The following is a 21712-nucleotide window of genomic DNA, read 5'->3' as shown; positions in this document are numbered from 1 at the left end:
AGAAATTAGTTTTACGCGGAAAGATGCATTTTGAGCATTAGAATGAAACATTAGACAAAAACGATCTTCTACAAAGTTGTTTGAATTAGTAAGGCCCTTTGTTTGGTGTTATTGAAAAATAGGGTGGACCACATTTTAAAAGACAAAAAAAGGCAATTTACACCGTCTTCAGCACGTAGGCTGCACAGACTGAACGATCACTAACATTAGGCAACGGACAACACGAAACACCCAGTAGCCCAGCGATGAATTTTTCGTTTGACGAAAAGTTTTCACCGACTGGAGCGGGAATCGAACCCACACCCCGTGGCACAATACGCCTAGACGACTGACGCCGCTAACCGCAAGGCCACGAAGCCCACGACTATGAACGACTTTAAGAACTCAACAAAACGCAAATTTTTATGCAAGTATATTGATGATATCTATCTTAGTTCGAAAGTTATTAAAGTTTTTCTGCTTAAAATCCTTTATTTTTCAGGGCATTTTATTAGAGTTACAAAAATAACACATCTGTAATTTTTTGATATAATATACAATTTTATGTTGTCTTTTGAATGCCGTCAAAAGATATTTTTTATGTTTTCCCCAATCAGAGATATTCTCCATCAAAATAGGCATGTTTTTGAGAGTTAAACAACAATAACTCACAAACGGAAGAAAATAGAGAGTTTCTTTATTCACCAAATTACGCATTTTTCAAAGCTCTAAAAGTGTTTCATAGACTACTTTGATGAGAAATTTGAATTGAAAACTCTAGAGCCAGAAAACCAGTTTTGTTCGGACCACCCTATGTCGCCGTAGGAAAAAAGCTCTAAATCGGTCAATTTAAAAGATACAAAAAAATTTTTTTGGCAAAGTTGCTTGAAATTGAATGGTCTACAACTTTGCTGAAGCATGCATAATAAAATTTCTACAAATAAGAAAGTTAGTTACACAATTTCTATGAAAATGTGGTCCACCCTATTTTTCAATAACACCAAACACCTTACCAAACGGCCTTACTAATACAAACAACTTTGTAGAAGACCGTTTTTGTCTAATGTTCCATTCTAAAGCTCAAAATGCATCTTTCCGCGTAAAACTGATTTCTTGACCACTGTGCACTGCTAGGTGGATTGATCACCAAAACTTTTTCGTCAAAAGTTGCGCCTTAACCTTAGTTAGATACTGGGGTCATAATGACCCAAAATCGAATTTCAACCTGCAATATCTCTGTTGATATCAAACGGATCTTTCTGAAATTCCCTGACTTTTAATATTTTGTGGAAACGAAGCGCAAGACCAAAAAATTTTTTTCTTAAGGTGATTCTAAGATGGCGCCACAAAAAAACAACTTAATAAGATACTGGGGTCATTATGACCCAGAAATGTATACCCCTATAAATCAGCGAAATATCAACCGAATAATGAAATTTATGCCGCATTCGAAAGATATACTCCTCAAGATTCTGATCACTACCTGGAATACCAGTTCCGGATCCAGTGGCCACCGGGAATCGGCTACGAAGGGGACCATGTTGGCCACGTGAAATTTCAGTACACTCAGTCCAGAAATCTGCAGTCATCACCAAATTGTATAAGATGCAGGCCATATAGGAATGTACTGTCTTCAGCAAACTTGCTTCGGGGACCAAGAACTTCCACATGGGATACAATTTAGTTCAGAACTTGACCACCGCGTGGCGCTAGCGTCGATATGAACTTCCGGTAGGGGCTAATTATGCGATAACTCGAGATTACGAGCACATAGAAGGATGCTGTCTTCGGCAAAGTTGCTCAGAAGGATTAGGACTTCCACATGAGATACAATTTAGTTCAGAACTCGACCGCTGCGTGGCGCTAGCGTCGATACGAACTTCCGGTAGGGGCTAATTATGCGATAACTCGAGATTGCGAGCACATAGAAGGATGCTGTCTTCGGCAAAGTTGCTCAGGAGGATAAGGACTTCCACATAAGATACAATTTAATTCAGAACTCGACCACCGCGTGGCGTTAGCGTCGATACGAACTTCCGGTAGAGGCTAATTATGCGATAACTCGAGATTACGAGCACATAGAAGGATGCTGTCTTCGGCAAAGTTGCTCAGAAGGATTAGGACTTCCACATGAGATACAATTTAGTTTAGAACTCGACCACCGCGTGGCGCTAGCGTCGATACGAACTTCCGGTAAGGGCTAATTATGCGATAACTCGAGATTGCGAGCACATAGAAGGATGCTGTCTTCGGCAAGGTTGCTCAGGAGGATAAGGACTTGCACATAAGATACAATTTAGTTCAGAACTCGACCACCGCGTGGCGCTAGCGTCGATACGAACTTCCGGTAGAGGCTAATTATGCGATAACTCGAGATTGCGAGCACATAGAAGGATGCTGTCTTCGGCAAAGTTGCTCAGGAGGATAAGGACTTCCACATAAGATACAATTTAGTTCAGAACTCGACCACCGCGTGGCGCTAGCGTCGATACGAACTTCCGGTAGAGGCTAATTATGCGATAACTCGAGATTGCGAGCACATAGAAGGATGCTGTCTTCGGCAAAGTTGCTCAGGAGGATAAGGACTTCCACATAAGATACAATTTAGTTCAGAACTCGACCACCGCGTGGCGCTAGCGTCGATACGAACTTCCGGTAGAGGCTAATTATGCGATAACTCGAGATTGCGAACACATAGAAGGATGCTGTCTTCGGCAAAGTTACTCAGGAGTATAAGGATTTCCACATAAGATACAATTTAGTTCAGAACTCGACCACCGCGTGGCGCTAGCGTCGATACGAACTTCCGGTAGAGGCTAATTATGCGATAACTCGAGATTGCGAGCACATAGAAAGATGCTGTCTTCGGCAAAGTTGCTCAGGAGGATAAGAACTTCTACATGAAATACAATTTAGTTCAGAACTCGACCGCTGCGTGGCGCTAGCGTCGATATAATCTTCCGGTAGGAGCTAATTATGCGATAACTCGAGATTGCGAGCACATAGAAGGATGCTGTCTTCGGCAAAGTTACTCAGAAGGATATTGACTTCCACATAAGATACAATTTAGTTCAGAACTCGACCGCTGCGTTGCGCTAGCGTCGATACGAACTTCCGGTAGGTACTAATTATGCGATAACTCGAGATTGCGAGCACATAGAAGGATGCAGTCTTCGGCAAAGTTGCTCAGGAGACGGCATAGTTGTTCAGGAGGATAAGGACTTCCACATGAGATACAATTTAGTTTAGAACTCGACCACCGCGTGGCGTTAGCGTCGATACGAACTTCCGGTAAGGGCTAATTATGCGATAACTCGAGATTGCGAGCACATAGAAGGATGCTGTCTTCGGCAAAGTTGCTCAGGAGGATAAGGACTTCCACATAAGATACAATTTAGTTCAGAACTCGACCACCGCGTGGCGCTAGCGTCGATACGAACTTCCGGTAGAGGCTAATTATGCGATAACTCGAGATTGCGAGCACATAGAAGGATGCTGTCTTCGGCAAAGTTGCTCAGGAGGATAAGGACTTCCACATAAGATACAATTTAGTTTAGAACTCGACCACCGCGTGGCGCTAGCGTCGATACGAACTTCCGGTAAGGGCTAATTATGCGATAACTCGAGATTGCGAGCACATAGAAGGATGCTGTCTTCGGCAAAGTTGCTCAGGAGGATAAGGACTTCCACATAAGATACAATTTAGTTCAGAACTCGACCACCGCGTGGCGCTAGCGTCGATACGAACTTCCGGTAGAGGCTAATTATGCGATAACTCGAGATTGCGAGCACATAGAAGGATGCTGTCTTCGGCAAAGTTGCTCAGGAGGATAAGGACTTCCACATAAGATACAATTTAGTTCAGAACTCAACCCCCGCGTGGCGCTAGCGTCGATACGAGCTTCCGGTAGAGGCTAATCATGCGATAACTCGAGATTGCGAACACATAGAAGGATGCTGTCTTCGGCAAAGTTGCTCAGGAGGATAAGAACTTCTACATGAAATACAATTTAGTTCAGAACTCGACCGCTGCGTGGCGCTAGCGTCGATATAATCTTCCGGTAGGAGCTAATTATGCGATAACTCGAGATTGCGAGCACATAGAAGGATGCTGTCTTCGGCAAAGTTACTCAGAAGGATATTGACTTCCACATAAGATACAATTTAGTTCAGAACTCGACCGCTGCGTTGCGCTAGCGTCGATACGAACTTCCGGTAGGTACTAATTATGCGATAACTCGAGATTGCGAGCACATAGAAGGATGCAGTCTTCGGCAAAGTTGCTCAGGAGGATAAGAACTTCCACATGAGATACAATTTAGTTCAGAACTCGACCGCTGCGTTGCGCTAGCGTCGATATAAACTTCCGGTAGGAGCTAATTATGCGAAAACTCGAGATTGCGAACACATAGAAGGATGCTGTCTTCGGCAAAGTTGCTCAGGAGGATAAGGACTTCCACATGAGATACAATTTAGTTCAGAACTCGACCACCGCGTGGCGCTAGCCTCGATACGAAGTTCCGGTAGAGACTAATTATGCGATAACCCGAGATTGCGAACACATAGAAGGATGCTGTCTTCAGCAAAATTGCTCAGGAGGATAAGAACTTCCACATGAAATACAATTTCGTTCAGAACTCGACCACTGCGTGTCGCTAACGTTGATAAGGCCTTCCGGTAGGGGCTAATTGTGCGATAATACAAGAATGCGAACACATAGAAAGATGCAGTCTTCAGCAAAGTTGCTCAGGAGGATAAGGACTTCCACATAAGATACAATTTAGTTCAGAACTCGACCACCGCGTGGCGCTAGCTTCGATATGGACTTTCGGTAAGGGCTAATTATGCGATAACATGAGATTGCGAGCACATAGAAGGATGCTGTCGTCGGCAAAGTTGCTCAGAAGGATGAGGACTTCCACATAAGAAACAATTTGGTTTAGAACTCGACTACCACGTGGCTAATTTTAAATGAAAACAAATAAACAAATTGCTGAAAGCAATTCGTTAGAAATTCCAAAAAGACCTAAACAGTAGTTTAAGGAGAAATTTTTAAAATCATTGGATAAATAAATAAATTGACAAACTTACGCCTTGAGGAGTACTAGGGGTGTCTCTCCTAGGAGATAATTTATAAGGATGTCCCTGAAAAAAATTCTGGGCGTATCCCTAGAAGAAATAAGAAATAGAATTCCGAAAGAAACTCTTGAGCACATTTCATAAGAAACTTCCTACATTTTTTTACCCCTACTTAAAAAAGTGCACGTCATAAACTTCAATTTGAACGTAATCCTCTGCTTGAGTTGTGATTATCACCTACACTATTCTTCGCAAGTTAGAGTAAGTAGATTTGCGAGCATGACTTGAAGTATAAAGATGTGAATGTGTTCGGATAGTGATAATTTTCAATATTATTATTGAGATAAATAAAGTTTATAGTACAGTGAAACCTCCATGAGTTGATATTGAAGGGACCATCGACTCATGGAAATATCGAGTCATGGAACAGCATTCCTTTGGATAGCTGCTTCTAGGGACCATGCAAGTTTGTTTTTACTATGATTCCATGAGTCGATATCGAGTCATGGAACATCGACTCATGAAGGTATCACTGTAAAATCAATAGAGTGTGTGAATTTGATTTAACGTAAAATTTAGTGCTGAAGTAGTTGATTTGATTCAGAATCAATTAGTTTTGCGTAAGTAAAAATAATTAACAGTATAGTAACGACAACATAAAACATTCTTCTTCGTTAACTTCTGGACATTTCTTTAGAATCAGCTTCTGCAGAAATTTCAACAAATCTTGCGTACAAGAATTTGCTTAAAGGTTTTGTATTAAAACAATAGGAAGAACTCAAAAAACTTCGTCAGATTATCTTGAAAAAAGATTTGTAAAAAAAAAAAATTAAGCGATTTCGCAAACACCAATGAAAAAATCCCAAAAATCCAAATTTCTCGTAGAATTCCATAATAAAGTATTAGAAGAATCAAATTAGACTCATGTAGAACTTCGAGGAGACCTTCAGTAGATTTCTGGAACAATTGAATAAATGACCGTGGAGGAATTCATACATTAACTCGAACGAATGTTGGAAATATTTTATGGACTAAAACTAGAAAGAACAGCTGGAGGAATCCCAGAAATAGCTTCATTGGGACGCATTATCAAAAAGTACTCTGAAGTGTTTTAAAAAAATCCTCTTGAGAAAATTCAAAATTATCCATTAGAAAAAAAAATCAGACTATTATTCCGTCAAATCCAAAAATAATAACTTGAGAAATACCGAAAACAATTTTTATATCAGATCGTAGAAGAATTCAATAAAAAAAAAGACATGTGAGGGAATTGCAAAAACTCTGAAGAATTCACTCCTGATAGATTTTTCTGGGAATCAATCCATCCTCAGGGAACTTTTCCAGGAATTATTGCATAGATTACTTCAAGCACTTCTCCAGCGATTCTTCCAAAAATTCTTCAAGCGATTTCTCCTGACATTCCTCTAATAAAAAATAAGAGATTCCCCTAAGGATTCCTTCAAGAAGATCTCTACAGAGATTTTTGCAGAATGTCAGAGGTTTCTCTAAGGATTACTTAAAATATTTCCACAGTGAATTCTCCAGACATTCCACTGGTAGTCCTCTGAAGATTCCTCTAGGATTTATTCCTAAAATTTCCTCCAGGGATCGCTCCAGGAATTCTATAACGAATTATCCCAGAGATTCTACCATTCAATTGGGGATTTTACAAGAAATTATTTAATGAGTTCTTATAGGGATCGCTGGAGAAATTTTTGCAAGAGCCCAAGAAGAGATTCTCGAGGAAAGCTCTGGAGGAATTCCTTACAAAAATCCCCGAAAAATCATATATGCTTTTCAGTTACGCAGTCTTTATTTTTTTCAACGTTCTATTTATAATGAAGACTGCGTAGACGAAACTCATATTTCATTTATATATACAGTCAAATCTCTACCAGTTCATTCCTGAAACGATATCTACAGCAAACCATGTAGAAATTTTTCTGAAGCGATCCTTGGAGAAATTCCTGAAGAAAAAGCTGGAGAAATCTCTGCAGGAATTCCTGTAAAGATTTGCCTAGAGACATCTCTGTAGGAGTCTTTGAATAGACTCCTGTACTGCCCATAACTGCATATTTGTAACATTCGACAAAAGTAGGCATTGAGTAAATGGAATACCAAGTGTACTTTTCATAGCAGTATGGGGGGAAACTGAAATTTCTAAAAATTACCAAGAACTCAAAAGTGCTTATTTGATGCTGATATTTTGTACGACTCATATCGCATACTAGGTGAATAGTCAGAAAATAATTCTGGTAGAAATTTCATTGCTGTTACATTACGAGGCTCATTTATAATCTCAATGTTACTGTTATGCGGTATAATTACCAATGTGACAAAACAACTTGGTATTTTTTTTTCAAATTTTCTAGAACAATCCCACAGATTTCAGTAAGTTGGTCGAAAGTATTTATCATTTGATGACTCTCCATGGTATTAACTCCAATTTGTCAAAAATGTCGAATGTGACTGTTATGCAGTTATGGGCAGTGTAGGCATCCATGAAGGACTCTTGGAGACATCTTTGGAGGAATCACTGATGAATCCTTGGAGGTATCCCAGGAAGAATCGATGTTGAAATTTTGCTGGTGGAATCGCTAGAGAAATCCCTGGAAAAACCTTTGTAGATTTTTTGCTGGAAATTATTATTAAAGCTTTATTAAGGAGATTTTCAGCCCTAGGCTGGTTCATCTGCGTTTTTGCTGGAAAAAAACCTTTGTAGATTTTTGTTGGATAAATCCTTATAGGAATATTTAAATGGAAAAATTCTCGAAACATCTAAGGAGAAATAGCTAAACAAATGCATGAATACATTTTCAAAAAAAAAAAAAAAAAATTATGGAGATTTTATAAAAGGATATGTAGAGATTTTTTTAATGAAAACCATGGAGAAATTTTAGCATAAGTTCTGATAATATTCTAGCAGGAATTAATGGGAGAATCTCTAGAGAAATTTCAAGAAGAACTCTTGGGGGAATCCATGGAGTATTATTGGAGACCCAGTACGAATCCCTGGAGAAATTCTTGGGAAATCCCTGGAAGATTATCTTGAGAAATTCTTGAGGCGTTTCATGGAATTTCCTTGAGGACTTCGTGAGTTTCAGAACACCTGCAGAAATTCCTTGTGGAATCCTTGTAGAATTTTCTCGTAGATCATCCCTGGAGGAATCCCGGAATAATTTCTGAACGAATCTCGAGAGAACTGCTTGGGGAAATCTTTGTACGTATCGGTGGAGGAATCCTCAAAAGAAATTCTGAAGATATCACTAGAGAAACATCTTTAGTAATCTTTGAAGAAATTGTTTTAAGTGTTTCTCCAAGAGGAATTCCTGGAGATTGCCTTGAGGATATCTGTGCAAGAATCCTTGTAGACACTTTCCTGGAGGAATCCTTGCAAAAGTCTGTGGAAAATTTTATAGAGGAATACCAGAAGAAATAACTTAAAAAATCCCTGGAGAAATTTCGAAGTATTCCTGAAACGAATCCTGGAGGAATCCTTGGAAAAAATCCTGAAAGAATCCCAATAAAGATTTTTCTGGAGGAATCCATGAAGGAATCAGTAATGACATTTCTGCTGGAAACCTTTGCAAAATCTCTAAAGAAATCCTTACACATATTTTTTCTTGTAGGAATCCTTGCAAAAGTTCGATGTCAACTCCCTGGAGGAAGATATTCCATGCATGGCGAACAAAAGTTCTTCCTGAAAGAATCTCTGGCAAAAGTCCTAGGGAACCCCAGAGGAAATCATTGTAGACCTTAAGGTAAAGAATAGCTTGGATTATTTTCTGGTAAAATCCTTGGAGGAATCTTCCAAAGATTTCCCGGAGAAATCTCTGAGGGAGTCTCTGGAGATATTTCGAGAGGATGAGGACAGAAGGGCATGGGTTTGTATTCCATCGGATGAGCTCTCGGTAAATAACTGTTGAATCCATCATACACATCATTTAAGGTTACTGGACTTTATCCTTTGAATACCTCCGATGTGAACTACGACTTGAGATCCAGATAACTTTTTGGAGGAAATCCAGAAGGAAATACTGGTATAAAGTCATAAGATTCCTCCGGATCCAATTAAAAACTAAAGTGCACATATACTGCAACAACTTCTAAAAAAACTAGAAGTAATTTTTTTTTTGCATCTTCATGACGTTATCTGTATCTGAACTCTTGTTGGAATTTTAGAAGTGACTACAATATAGTTCATATCATATGATAGAGCTCATTTTATATTATATACAATCGACTCTCCACAACTCGATATTCTATAACCCGATATACTATATAACTAGACGGATTTTCCAGTTCCTTCAAATTTCCATACATTGTGCTTTCCATAAGTCGATACTTCTGTAATTCGATATCTCCACAAGTTGATGTTACGTGAGATGTGAATTTCTCTCTTCTTTTTTTTTATTTTTTGGGGAAACGTGATCTAATTTTTGTTTGAAGGTGAATAAATACTTACAAGTTGTAATAACATGAAAATGATAAAAACTATTGTCAGTAAAAATAACGTGATTTTTTTAGCACTTCGAATAATGTTTTCAAATAATAGTTTGTAAAGAAATATCAACAAAATAATATTGCTTTCTTACAAAAATGATAATAAAAATATTGGAAATACAGAAATTTGTTCCTTCGATTTTGTGATGGTATATTCTATTATTCGATAATTCTATAAGTCGATGATCCCTTGAATATCGAGTTATGGAGAGTCAACTGTAGTTTATATCGTAACATATATTTCATGTCGAGCAATATAATGACGAGTGTCACAAGGAATTTACTACGCAGAATTAAAAAAAAACTGAACAACTTTGCCGAAGATAAAACCTTCAAAAAAGAGTTCCTTCTGGAAATACATATAGACGCCAGCACCAAATGCTGGTTAAATTTTGAACGTATGTTCATGACTAATTCCTTATTCTCTCGAACAATTTTACCGCAGACAGCATCCTTCTATAAGTCGGGTCTCGGGTTTTCAAACCCAAACTCGAATGGTTCGGGTTGGATTTGAAGGCTAGAAATTTTTTTTCGAGTATGTCGGAATCGGGCTTGTAAAAATTCGGATTAAGGTGGACTTTGGTAAGAGTTATGATAAGAGTAACAATCGGAAAGCTTCCTTATGTATCAGAAACGATGAATTTATCTATTTTTAAAACTCGGTCTTTTCTTACAAAAAATGTTTAGGTTTCGAGTCAGATTCGGATTTGAACAGTGGATTTTTTTTTCAGGTTCGGGTCAGGTCTGAGTACGGGTCGGGTCCGGGCTTAAAAAAATTAAGTAAGTTGGGTACGGGTCGTGTTTGAGCTCAAAAAATGTGGAACCGCCCTCTAATAATTAACCTCTATCGGAAATACAAATCGACGTCAAATCCACCGGGTGGTCGAATTCTAAACTGAAATACCTTATTCTTTTGTGAGACGGACCCTAATATTGTGGTTGGTTCACAAACCTCTCACGCTGAAGACCAGGAATCACATACCCTTGATGGTCACTTTTGATCTCAAAGCCGTTGGTCTTGAGATAAACTTGCTATGGGTTAAAAATCTCATTATAAGAGACAAAAAAATATCCTCTTGGGCAACTTTGCCAAAGACAGCATCCTTCTATATGCACGCAATCTCCAGTAATCGCATAACTAGCCCTTACCGGAAGTTCATACTTACGCCAGCGCTACGCGGTAGTCAAGTTCTTAACTAAATTATAACCAATGTGGAAGTCCTTATCCTCCTGAGCAACTTTGTGGAAGACAGCATCCTTCTAAATGACCCATAACGCGGGTACGTCACATTTTCGTGGTGCGTTATGGAGAAAAGATATACCAATGAACCCTAGTCCTGACTGCTTCAAACGAAGAAAACAGGATGTTCGAGTAATGAAAGGAACACTTATTAGTCCTTATTACATTTTAAACCTTGTTGAAAGTGACAAGTCTCGGTTTTCTCAGTTGCCGAGAATGATCTGACAATGATCGAGACAAGGAACCAAATGAAGTCGAATTGAACAATTTGTTTCATAATTCTTCATTCATTTGATTCTCTAGTTTGAAGAAGTAGGGACTATAATTCTGATGCACGGACAATATCTGTGTAATTTCTACCGGAAGTTTATATCGACGCTAGCGCCACGCGGTGGTCGAGTTCTGAACTAAATTGTATCTCATAAGGAAGTCCTTATCCTCCTGAGCAACCTTGCCGAAGACAGCATCCTTCTATGTGTTCGCAATCTCGAGTTATCGCATAATCAGCCCCTACCGGAAGTTCATATCGACGCTAGCGCCACGCGGTAGTCGAGTTCTGAACTAAATTGTATCTCATGAGGAAGTCCTTATCCTCCTGAGCAACCTTGCCGAAGACAGCATCCTTCTACGTGTTCGCAATCTTGTGTTATCGCATAATTAGCCTCTACCGAAAGTCCCAATCGACGCTAGCGCCACGCGGTGGTCGAGTTCTGAACTAAATTGTATCTTATGTGGAAATGCTTAACCTTCTGAGCAACTTTGCCGAAGACAGCATCCTTCTATGTGCTCGCAATCTCGAGTTATCGCATAATTAGCCCCTACCGGAAGCTCATATCGACGCTAGCGCCACGCAGTGGTCGAGTTCTGAACTAAATTGTATCTCATGTGGAAGTTCTTATCCTCCTGAGCAACTTTGCTGAAGATTGCATCCTTCTATGTGCTCGCAATCTCGAGTTATCGCATAATTAGCTCCTACCGGAAGTTCATATCGATGCTAGCGCCACGCGGTGGTCGAGTTCTGAACTAAATTGTATCTTATGTGGAAGTCCTTATCCTCCTGAGCAACTTTGTCGAAGACAGCATCCTTCTATGTGCTCGCAATCTCGAGTTATCGCATAATTAGCCCCTACCGGAAGTTCATGTCGACGCTAGCGCCACGCGGTGGTTGAGTTCTGAACTAAATTGTATCTCATGTGGAAGTTCTTATCCTCCTGAGCAACTTTGCTGAAGACAGCATCCTTCTATGTGCTCGTAATCTCGAGTTATCGCATAATTAGCCTCTACCGGAAGTTCGTATCGACGCTAGCGCCACGCGGTGGTCGAGTTCTGAACTAAATTGTATCTTATGTGCAAGTCCTTATCCTCCTGAGCAACCTTGCCGAAGACAGCATCCTTCTATGTGCTCGCAATCTCGAGTTATCGCATAATTAGCCCCTACCGGAAGTTCATATCGACGCTAGCGCCACGCAGCGGTCGAGTTCTGAACTAAATTGTATCTCATGTGGAAGTCCTAATCCTTCTGAGCAACTTTGCCGAAGACAGCATCCTTCTATGTGCTCGCAATCTCGAGTTATCGCATAATTAGCCTCTACCGGAAGTTCGTATCGACGCTAGCGCCACGCGGTGGTCGAGTTCTGAACTAAATTGTATCTTATGTGCAAGTCCTTATCCTACTGAGCAACCTTGCCGAAGACAGCATCCTTCTATGTGCTCGCAATCTCGAGTTATCGCATAATTAGCCCCTACCGGAAGTTCGTATCGACGCTAGCGCCACGCAGCGGTCGAGAACTGAACTAAATTGTATCTCATGTGGAAGTCCTAATCCTTCTGAGCAACTTTGCCGAAGACAGCATCCTTCAATGTGCTCGCAATCTCGAGTTATCGCATAATTAGCCCCTACCGGAAGTTCATATCGACGCTAGCGCCACGCAGCGGTCGAGTTCTGAACTAAATTGTATCTCATGTGGAAGTCCTAATCCTTCTGAGCAACTTTGCCGAAGACAGCATCCTTCTATGTGCTCGTAATCTCGAGTTATCGCATAATTAGCCTCTACCGGAAGTTCGTATCGACGCTAGCGCCACGCGGTGGTCGAGTTCTGAACTAAATTGTATCTTATGTGCAAGTCCTTATCCTCCTGAGCAACCTTGCCGAAGACAGCATCCTTCTATGTGCTCGCAATCTCGAGTTATCGCATAATTAGCCCCTACCGGAAGTTCGTATCGACGCTAGCGCCACGCAGCGGTCGAGAACTGAACTAAATTGTATCTCATGTGGAAGTCCTAATCCTTCTGAGCAACTTTGCTGAAGACAGCATCCTTCAATGTGCTCGCAATCTCGAGTTATCGCATAATTAGCCCCTACCGGAAGTTCATATCGACGCTAGCGCCACGCAGCGGTCGAGTTCTGAACTAAATTGTATCTCATGTGGATGTCCTTATCCTCCTGAGCAACTTTGCCGAAGACAGCATCCTTCAATGTGCTCGCAATCTCGAGTTATCGCATAATTAGCCCCTACCGGAAGTTCATATCGACGCTAGCGCCACGCAGCGGTCGAGTTCTGAACTAAATTGTATCTCATGTGGAAGTCCTAATCCTTCTGAGCAACTTTGCCGAAGACAGCATCCTTCTATGTGCTCGTAATCTCGAGTTATCGCATAATTAGCCTCTACCGGAAGTTCGTATCGACGCTAGCGCCACGCGGTGGTCGAGTTCTGAACTAAATTGTATCTTATGTGCAAGTCCTTATCCTCCTGAGCAACCTTGCCGAAGACAGCATCCTTCTATGTGCTCGCAATCTCGAGTTATCGCATAATTAGCCCCTACCGGAAGTTCGTATCGACGCTAGCGCCACGCAGCGGTCGAGAACTGAACTAAATTGTATCTCATGTGGAAGTCCTAATCCTTCTGAGCAACTTTGCCGAAGACAGCATCCTTCTATGTGCTCGCAATCTCGAGTTATCGCATAATTAGCCCCTACCGGAAGTTCGTATCGACGCTAGCGCCACGCAGCGGTCGAGAACTGAACTAAATTGTATCTCATGTGGAAGTCCTAATCCTTCTGAGCAACTTTGCCGAAGACAGCATCCTTCTATGTGCTCGCAATCTCGAGTTATCGCATAATTAGCCCCTACCGGAAGTTCGTATCGACGCTAGCGCCACGCAGCGGTCGAGAACTGAACTAAATTGTATCTCATGTGGAAGTCCTAATCCTTCTGAGCAACTTTGCCGAAGACAGCATCCTTCTATGTGCTCGTAATCTCGAGTTATCGCATAATTAGCCCCTACCGGAAGTTCGTATCGACGCTAGCGCCACGCGGTGGTCGAGTTCTGAACTAAATTGTATCTCATGTGCAAGTCCTTATCCTCCTGAGCAACCTTGCCGAAGACAGCATCCTTCTATGTGCTCGCAATCTCGAGTTATCGCATAATTAGCCCCTACCGGAAGTTCGTATCGACGCTAGCGCCACGCAGCGGTCGAGAACTGAACTAAATTGTATCTCATGTGGAAGTCCTAATCCTTCTGAGCAACTTTGCCGAAGACAGCATCCTTCTATGTGCTCGCAATCTCGAGTTATCGCATAATTAGCCCCTACCGGAAGTTCGTATCGACGCTAGCGCCACGCAGCGGTCGAGAACTGAACTAAATTGAATCTCATGTGGAAGTCCTAATCCTTCTGAGCAACTTTGCCGAAGACAGCATCCTTCTATGTGCTCGTAATCTCGAGTTATCGCATAATTAGCCTCTACCGGAAGTTCGTATCGACGCTAGCGCCACGCGGTGGTCGAGTTCTGAACTAAATTGTATCTTATGTGCAAGTCCTTATCCTCCTGAGCAACCTTGCCGAAGACAGCATCCTTCTATGTGCTCGCAATCTCGAGTTATCGCATAATTAGCCCCTACCGGAAGTTCGTATCGACGCTAGCGCCACGCAGCGGTCGAGAACTGAACTAAATTGTATCTCATGTGGAAGTCCTAATCCTTCTGAGCAACTTTGCCGAAGACAGCATCCTTCTATGTGCTCGCAATCTCGAGTTATCGCATAATTAGCCCCTACCGGAAGTTCGTATCGACGCTAGCGCCACGCAGCGGTCGAGAACTGAACTAAATTGTATCTCATGTGGAAGTCCTAATCCTTCTGAGCAACTTTGCCGAAGACAGCATCCTTCTATGTGCTCGTAATCTCGAGTTATCGCATAATTAGCCCCTACCGGAAGTTCGTATCGACGCTAGCGCCACGCGGTGGTCGAGTTCTGAACTAAATTGTATCTCATGTGCAAGTCCTTATCCTCCTGAGCAACTTTGCCGAAGACAGCATCCTTCTATGTGCTCGCAATCTCGAGTTATCGCATAATTAGCCCCTACCGGAAGTTCGTATCGACGCTAGCGCCACGCAGCGGTCGAGAACTGAACTAAATTGTATCTCATGTGGAAGTCCTAATCCTTCTGAGCAACTTTGCCGAAGACAGCATCCTTCTATGTGCTCGTAATCTCGAGTTATCGCATAATTAGCCCCTACCGGAAGTTCATATCGACGCTAGCGCCACGCAGCGGTCGAGTTCTGAACTAAATTGTATCTCATGTGGAAGTCCTAATCCTTCTGAGCAACTTTGCCGAAGACAGCATCCTTCTATGTGCTCGTAATCTCGAGTTATCGCATAATTAGCCTCTACCGGAAGTTCGTATCGCTGCTAGCGCCACGCGGTGGTCGAGTTCTGAACTAAATTGTATCTTATGTGCAAGTCCTTAGCCTCCTGAGCAACCTTGCCGAAGACAGCATCCTTCTATGTGCTCGCAATCTCGAGTTATCGCATAATTAGCCCCTACCGGAAGTTCGTATCGACGCTAGCGCCACGCAGCGGTCGAGAACTGAACTAAATTGTATCTCATGTGGAAGTCCTAATCCTTCTGAGCAACTTTGCCGAAGACAGCATCCTTCAATGTGCTCGCAATCTCGAGTTATCGCATAATTAGCCCCTACCGGAAGTTCATATCGACGCTAGCGCCACGCAGCGGTCGAGTTCTGAACTAAATTGTATCTCATGTGGAAGTCCTTATCCTCCTGAGCAACTTTGCCGAAGACAGCATCCTTCAATGTGCTCGCAATCTCGAGTTATCGCATAATTAGCCCCTACCGGAAGTTCATATCGACGCTAGCGCCACGCAGCGGTCGAGTTCTGAACTAAATTGTATCTCATGTGGAAGTCCTAATCCTTCTGAGCAACTTTGCCGAAGACAGCATCCTTCTATGTGCTCGTAATCTCGAGTTATCGCATAATTAGCCTCTACCGGAAGTTCGTATCGACGCTAGCGCCACGCGGTGGTCGAGTTCTGAACTAAATTGTATCTTATGTGCAAGTCCTTATCCTCCTGAGCAACCTTGCCGAAGACAGCATCCTTCTATGTGCTCGCAATCTCGAGTTATCGCATAATTAGCCCCTACCGGAAGTTCGTATCGACGCTAGCGCCACGCAGCGGTCGAGAACTGAACTAAATTGTATCTCATGTGGAAGTCCTAATCCTTCTGAGCAACTTTGCCGAAGACAGCATCCTTCAATGTGCTCGCAATCTCGAGTTATCGCATAATTAGCCCCTACCGGAAGTTCATATCGACGCTAGCGCCACGCAGCGGTCGAGTTCTGAACTAAATTGTATCTCATGTGGAAGTCCTAATCCTTCTGAGCAACTTTGCCGAAGACAGCATCCTTCTATGTGCTCGTAATCTCGAGTTATCGCATAATTAGCCTCTACCGGAAGTTCGTATCGCTGCTAGCGCCACGCGGTGGTCGAGTTCTGAACTAAATTGTATCTTATGTGCAAGTCCTTAGCCTCCTGAGCAACCTTGCCGAAGACAGCATCCTTCTATGTGCTCGCAATCTCGAGTTATCGCATAATTAGCCCCTACCGGAAGTTCGTATCGACGCTAGCGCCACGCAGCGGTCGAGAACTGAACTAAATTGTATCTCATGTGGAAGTCCTAATCCTTCTGAGCAACTTTGCCGAAGACAGCATCCTTCAATGTGCTCGCAATCTCGAGTTATCGCATAATTAGCCCCTACCGGAAGTTCATATCGACGCTAGCGCCACGCAGCGGTCGAGTTCTGAACTAAATTGTATCTCATGTGGAAGTCCTTATCCTCCTGAGCAACTTTGCCGAAGACAGCATCCTTCAATGTGCTCGCAATCTCGAGTTATCGCATAATTAGCCCCTACCGGAAGTTCATATCGACGCTAGCGCCACGCAGCGGTCGAGTTCTGAACTAAATTGTATCTCATGTGGAAGTCCTAATCCTTCTGAGCAACTTTGCCGAAGACAGCATCCTTCTATGTGCTCGTAATCTCGAGTTATCGCATAATTAGCCTCTACCGGAAGTTCGTATCGACGCTAGCGCCACGCGGTGGTCGAGTTCTGAACTAAATTGTATCTTATGTGCAAGTCCTTATCCTCCTGAGCAACCTTGCCGAAGACAGCATCCTTCTATGTGCTCGCAATCTCGAGTTATCGCATAATTAGCCCCTACCGGAAGTTCGTATCGACGCTAGCGCCACGCAGCGGTCGAGAACTGAACTAAATTGTATCTCATGTGGAAGTCCTAATCCTTCTGAGCAACTTTGCCGAAGACAGCATCCTTCAATGTGCTCGCAATCTCGAGTTATCGCATAATTAGCCCCTACCGGAAGTTCATATCGACGCTAGCGCCACGCAGCGGTCGAGTTCTGAACTAAATTGTATCTCATGTGGAAGTCCTAATCCTTCTGAGCAACTTTGCCGAAGACAGCATCCTTCTATGTGCTCGTAATCTCGAGTTATCGCATAATTAGCCTCTACCGGAAGTTCGTATCGACGCTAGCGCCACGCGGTGGTCGAGTTCTGAACTAAATTGTATCTTATGTGCAAGTCCTTATCCTCCTGAGCAACTTTGCCGAAGACAGCATCCTTCTATGTGCTCGCAATCTCGAGTTATTGCATAATTAGCCCCTACCGGAAGTTCATATCGACGCTAGCGCCACGCGGTGGTCAAGTTCTGAACTAAATTGTATCCCATGTGGAAGTTCTTGGTCCCCGAAGCAAGTTTGCTGAAGACAGTACATTCCTATATGGCCTGCATCTTACACAATTTGGTGATGACTGCAGATTTCTGGACTGAGTGTACTGAAATTTCACGTGGCCAACATGGTCCCCTTCGTAGCCGATTCCCGGTGGCCACTGGATCCGGAACCGGTATTCCAGGTAGTGATCAGAATCTTGAGGAGTATATCTTTCGAATGCGGCATAAATTTCATTATTCGGTTGATATTTCGCTGATTTATAGGGGTATACATTTCTGGGTCATAATGACCCCAGTATCTTATTAAGTTGTTTTTCTTAACATCCGCGGAAGGTTAATATACCAAGAAACTTCTCCGAAAAAACTATATCGCTAAAATCAACGCTATCCAAAAAGCGCATGAAATCGAGAAAATAAAACACAGTGCCGTGAGTGGCTGGTCAATCCAGGCTGTCTTGTCTTGGGCACGAGACATACATCAAGGCGGACACCAAACAAATCTCCTGCTCGAGTTTTTTGTCGGTACGTCCCGCATGGAGGTTCCGGATAAGTTCCGGAAGATAAAGATCGACAAATTCGCGAACAATTACCTATTGTGGCAGACGATCTATGAGTACGGACAGTGCAGCAAGCCGTTCGTTACAACCGGCACCATAAACGGGCAGATTTATCGCAAGGAATGCTTGCAGAAGCGCTTGCCGCCCTTCCTACGCTCTCACCGTGGTCCCAAGCTGTTCTGGCCGGATCTCGCTTCGTGCCGTTACGCCAAGCCTGTAACGGATTGGTACGAAACGAAGGGCGTTAATGTGGTACCGAAGGAGGCGATCCCGCCAAATACACCAGAACTTCGTCCGATCGAAAAGTTTTGGGCGATAATGAAGAAGAAATTGAAGAAAAGCGGAAAACATTAAAAACCGATGAAGCTTTGAAGAAAAACTGGAAGAAATTGTGTGAGAAAGATAGGCAAAACCTCGCCCAAGATACCATGAGCAGTGGGGGAATAAACTAAAAAAAAACTTTGCCAAATCATAGTTAATATGTAGTTATTTAATCCCTGAATATTTGAGAAGTGTTCGATTCACAATGATTTTTGGTGATCATTTTTGTGTGCCTCATTTTTTTCGAGTCCAGTCCTTAAATCACATATTGACCATTTAGGCACAAACAGTTTCGTCGTCCTAGATATGGTGTTGATATGTGGTCAAAAAACCTCAATTTGTGATACTTTGCTCTTTCCTTAAAATCATACAGTTTGACATGAAGCACTCTGGGCCTCAGAACCGAAACATAAGTGTATTTTTATTATTTTTTATTTTTACAGATGAAAAATCGTACCCCAATACAATAGAGACGTTATCGGTTCTTTTATCGGGTCGACGAGTAAATTCAGTGCAGAATTGTAGGAGTTAGGGTCAGTGTTCCCTTAGTGGACAGTCCCCTATAGTCGCACTAGCGGCTTTACACGGCCGTTTTGCTATACATCTTTTCAAAATATTTTTTGACATGAAGGTCAGGAGCTATTTATCTAAGTATCATTGATACACAGCTTGATTTTGTTCAATAAATGATCGAAATAATTAGTTTTGCTTAGAATTTGAGTTTCCTTGCGCCTATAGTTATCCTATTGTTCCTATAGTAGCACTACTGAGAGAAATTATTTTTTATTATACGAAATAATTAATGAAATACGAACTTTTTTTACATCAAACGAAAGCTTTTGATCCACACTTTGAAGAAAAAATATAAAAGCTTTGCAAAAATACGGTTTTGATAAGTATTTTGCCAACGCCGTGATGCTACTTTTAATAGGTTATTACTATAATAGGAACAGAAATTAGATATAGTGCTACTATAGGCACATGTATTCCTATAGTGGCACAAGCGATAATAAATACAAACATATGAGTTTTCGTAGTTTTCATATTTTTCCCACAAAACCAAGATAAAAAGCTTTCAGATGATGTAAAAATAATGACGCTAGTGTTATTTTTCGATTTTATACGAATATTTGTTCTTAGCTATGCGGCTATTGGTACATCGACCCTATGATATTTTTTGTGATCCATTAGTTATAAGTGCAGACTATAAGGGTTAATAAAATCACTCACTTGTATGATGTGGATGGGGTACGCCATCGATTTTCACCCCGGGCAGAACTACCGAATTGCTGGCACTGGACCGTGATATTCGCCACGTTCCCGTACTCTGCGTAGCGGTTGATCCGGACGAATCATTCCTCGAGCTGGACAGATTCGAATCCTGGGAAGTTTTTCTTGTGATCAACCACGAAGTGTGCCTCCGCCGTGGATCCAGCAACCGCAGAGGAATTCCACAATGATGCTGGGCGTGTCGCCACGAGTCGGACCGAGATGAACTGAAGTTTTCACTGGACGATACCGATCCGGCCCGTTTGTGCTGTTTCTGTTGGATTTCTGCGATTTGGTACGCATATTGATCACCGTTCCGTCTTCCACGACGGCCATCGTTACGTTGCCCTAGGTTGCACAGTAACCTGCGCCACGTTTTGGAAAATGTACTCTGCTGTTGGAGACGTCGACGGAGATTCTCCTGTTCCATTAGCTTCGCTGAACAGTTACATGTTTGACCTGGTAGAAGTGGCGGCAGTTCACGAGAGGATCTCTCTACCAGTGAATTTGTGTTGGCAGGTGTATGACGGTTGCTGAAGTTAGAACTGTGGCGACAGCGGCCAATGCCACGCGTTACACGTGATTCCTCAATTGCCTTGCAGATGAGGACGCAGTCTTTCTTGAACTGTTTAGTTAGAATGGCATAAAGGAACGGGTTGCAGCAGGAGTTGAGAGGTAGAATGAAGACTGTGAAGACTTTGGCTTGTTCTAGAGAGATGAGATGCAGCCCAAAAACGGCTGTCAGCGAGAAGAACGCTATCGGGGACCAACAGATGAAGTCCGTGAAGACTAGCAATGCCATTCGCTTTGCTATTCGGGAATCGTTGGAATTCCACGCTTGGGAACCTCGGATTGCGCAGTACATTTTTAAGTAGCATCCCATTAATATGAGAAACGCTACTCCGTTGATGAACATCAGAAATACAACGTAGGCTAAGCTACCGGTTCCACTTGTAACTTCAAATGGAAGACATACAGCGAATACACGGTAATCTGAAACTCCGAACAACGGTAGTATTGCCATTGTTATAGCAAAGGTCCATCCTATTGTCATGATATACCCGGCATGCCTTAACGATAGTCTCTTGTTTAAATGCATGGCGTGGGTGATAGCGTAGTTTCTTTCCAGAGTAATCACAGCCAAGGTGTAAACTGATAGTTCCGATGAAAGTACTGCCAGAAATCCAGACAGCTTGCACCCGGCGCTCATCTGCCAAGGAATTGCGTACATGCGAAACTCCCCGAGTGTTGAAGCATCTACTACTGCCAAAAATCCCAAGTAGATTCCCATGAAGAAATCCGCAGCAGCCAAGTTGCACACCAGAAACCGTGGCACGTCCATTTTTGATCTGGAGAAGATGAGCACAAACACCACCGTCCCATTCCCGAGCATCGCCAGCAGGAACACAACCCAAACGCCACAACGAAGGGTCCACCAGTCGAAAAGGTCTTGACAGGGCATGAAAGGTCCCGGCTCTGGTACACATTGAATCGTTCCCGGTTGTGATGTGGGAATGGGATGACTGACGCCGCCTTCCTCTTCAAAGTACTCTTCCGGATAGGTTGGCATTCCTCCTGGATAGTACTCAGGACCATAAGCGTGCAGCAGTTCATTAATCTGCGTTCCAAACTTTTTGCTTAAATTATCTGTGAAAAGAGGAGAGACACAAAGTAATTATCTCCCAGTTAGAACGCATATGTCACCATAAATTACTC

At 42.5% G+C, this 21712-nt stretch overlaps 1 protein-coding gene across 2 annotated transcripts in view; it reads right to left on the bottom strand.

The window, feature by feature from the left end:
• LOC5565389 (leucine-rich repeat-containing G-protein coupled receptor 5) overlaps positions 1–21712 on the bottom strand; it is a 563747-nt gene that overhangs the window by 13234 nt on the left and 528801 nt on the right. For both annotated transcript variants that reach the window (XM_001649692.3, XM_021845321.1), the window contains one exon: positions 19958–21643. In XM_001649692.3, the coding sequence (XP_001649742.3) occupies positions 19958–21643 (1686 nt within the window). The remainder of the gene's footprint in view (positions 1–19957; positions 21644–21712) is intronic.

This window comes from Aedes aegypti, chromosome 2 (genome assembly GCF_002204515.2).
Source record: "Aedes aegypti strain LVP_AGWG chromosome 2, AaegL5.0 Primary Assembly, whole genome shotgun sequence".
Lineage (NCBI taxonomy): Eukaryota > Metazoa > Arthropoda > Insecta > Diptera > Culicidae > Aedes > Aedes aegypti.
Note: the sequence above shows the minus strand (reverse complement) of the source record. Positions and strands in the feature narration are given on the sequence as shown.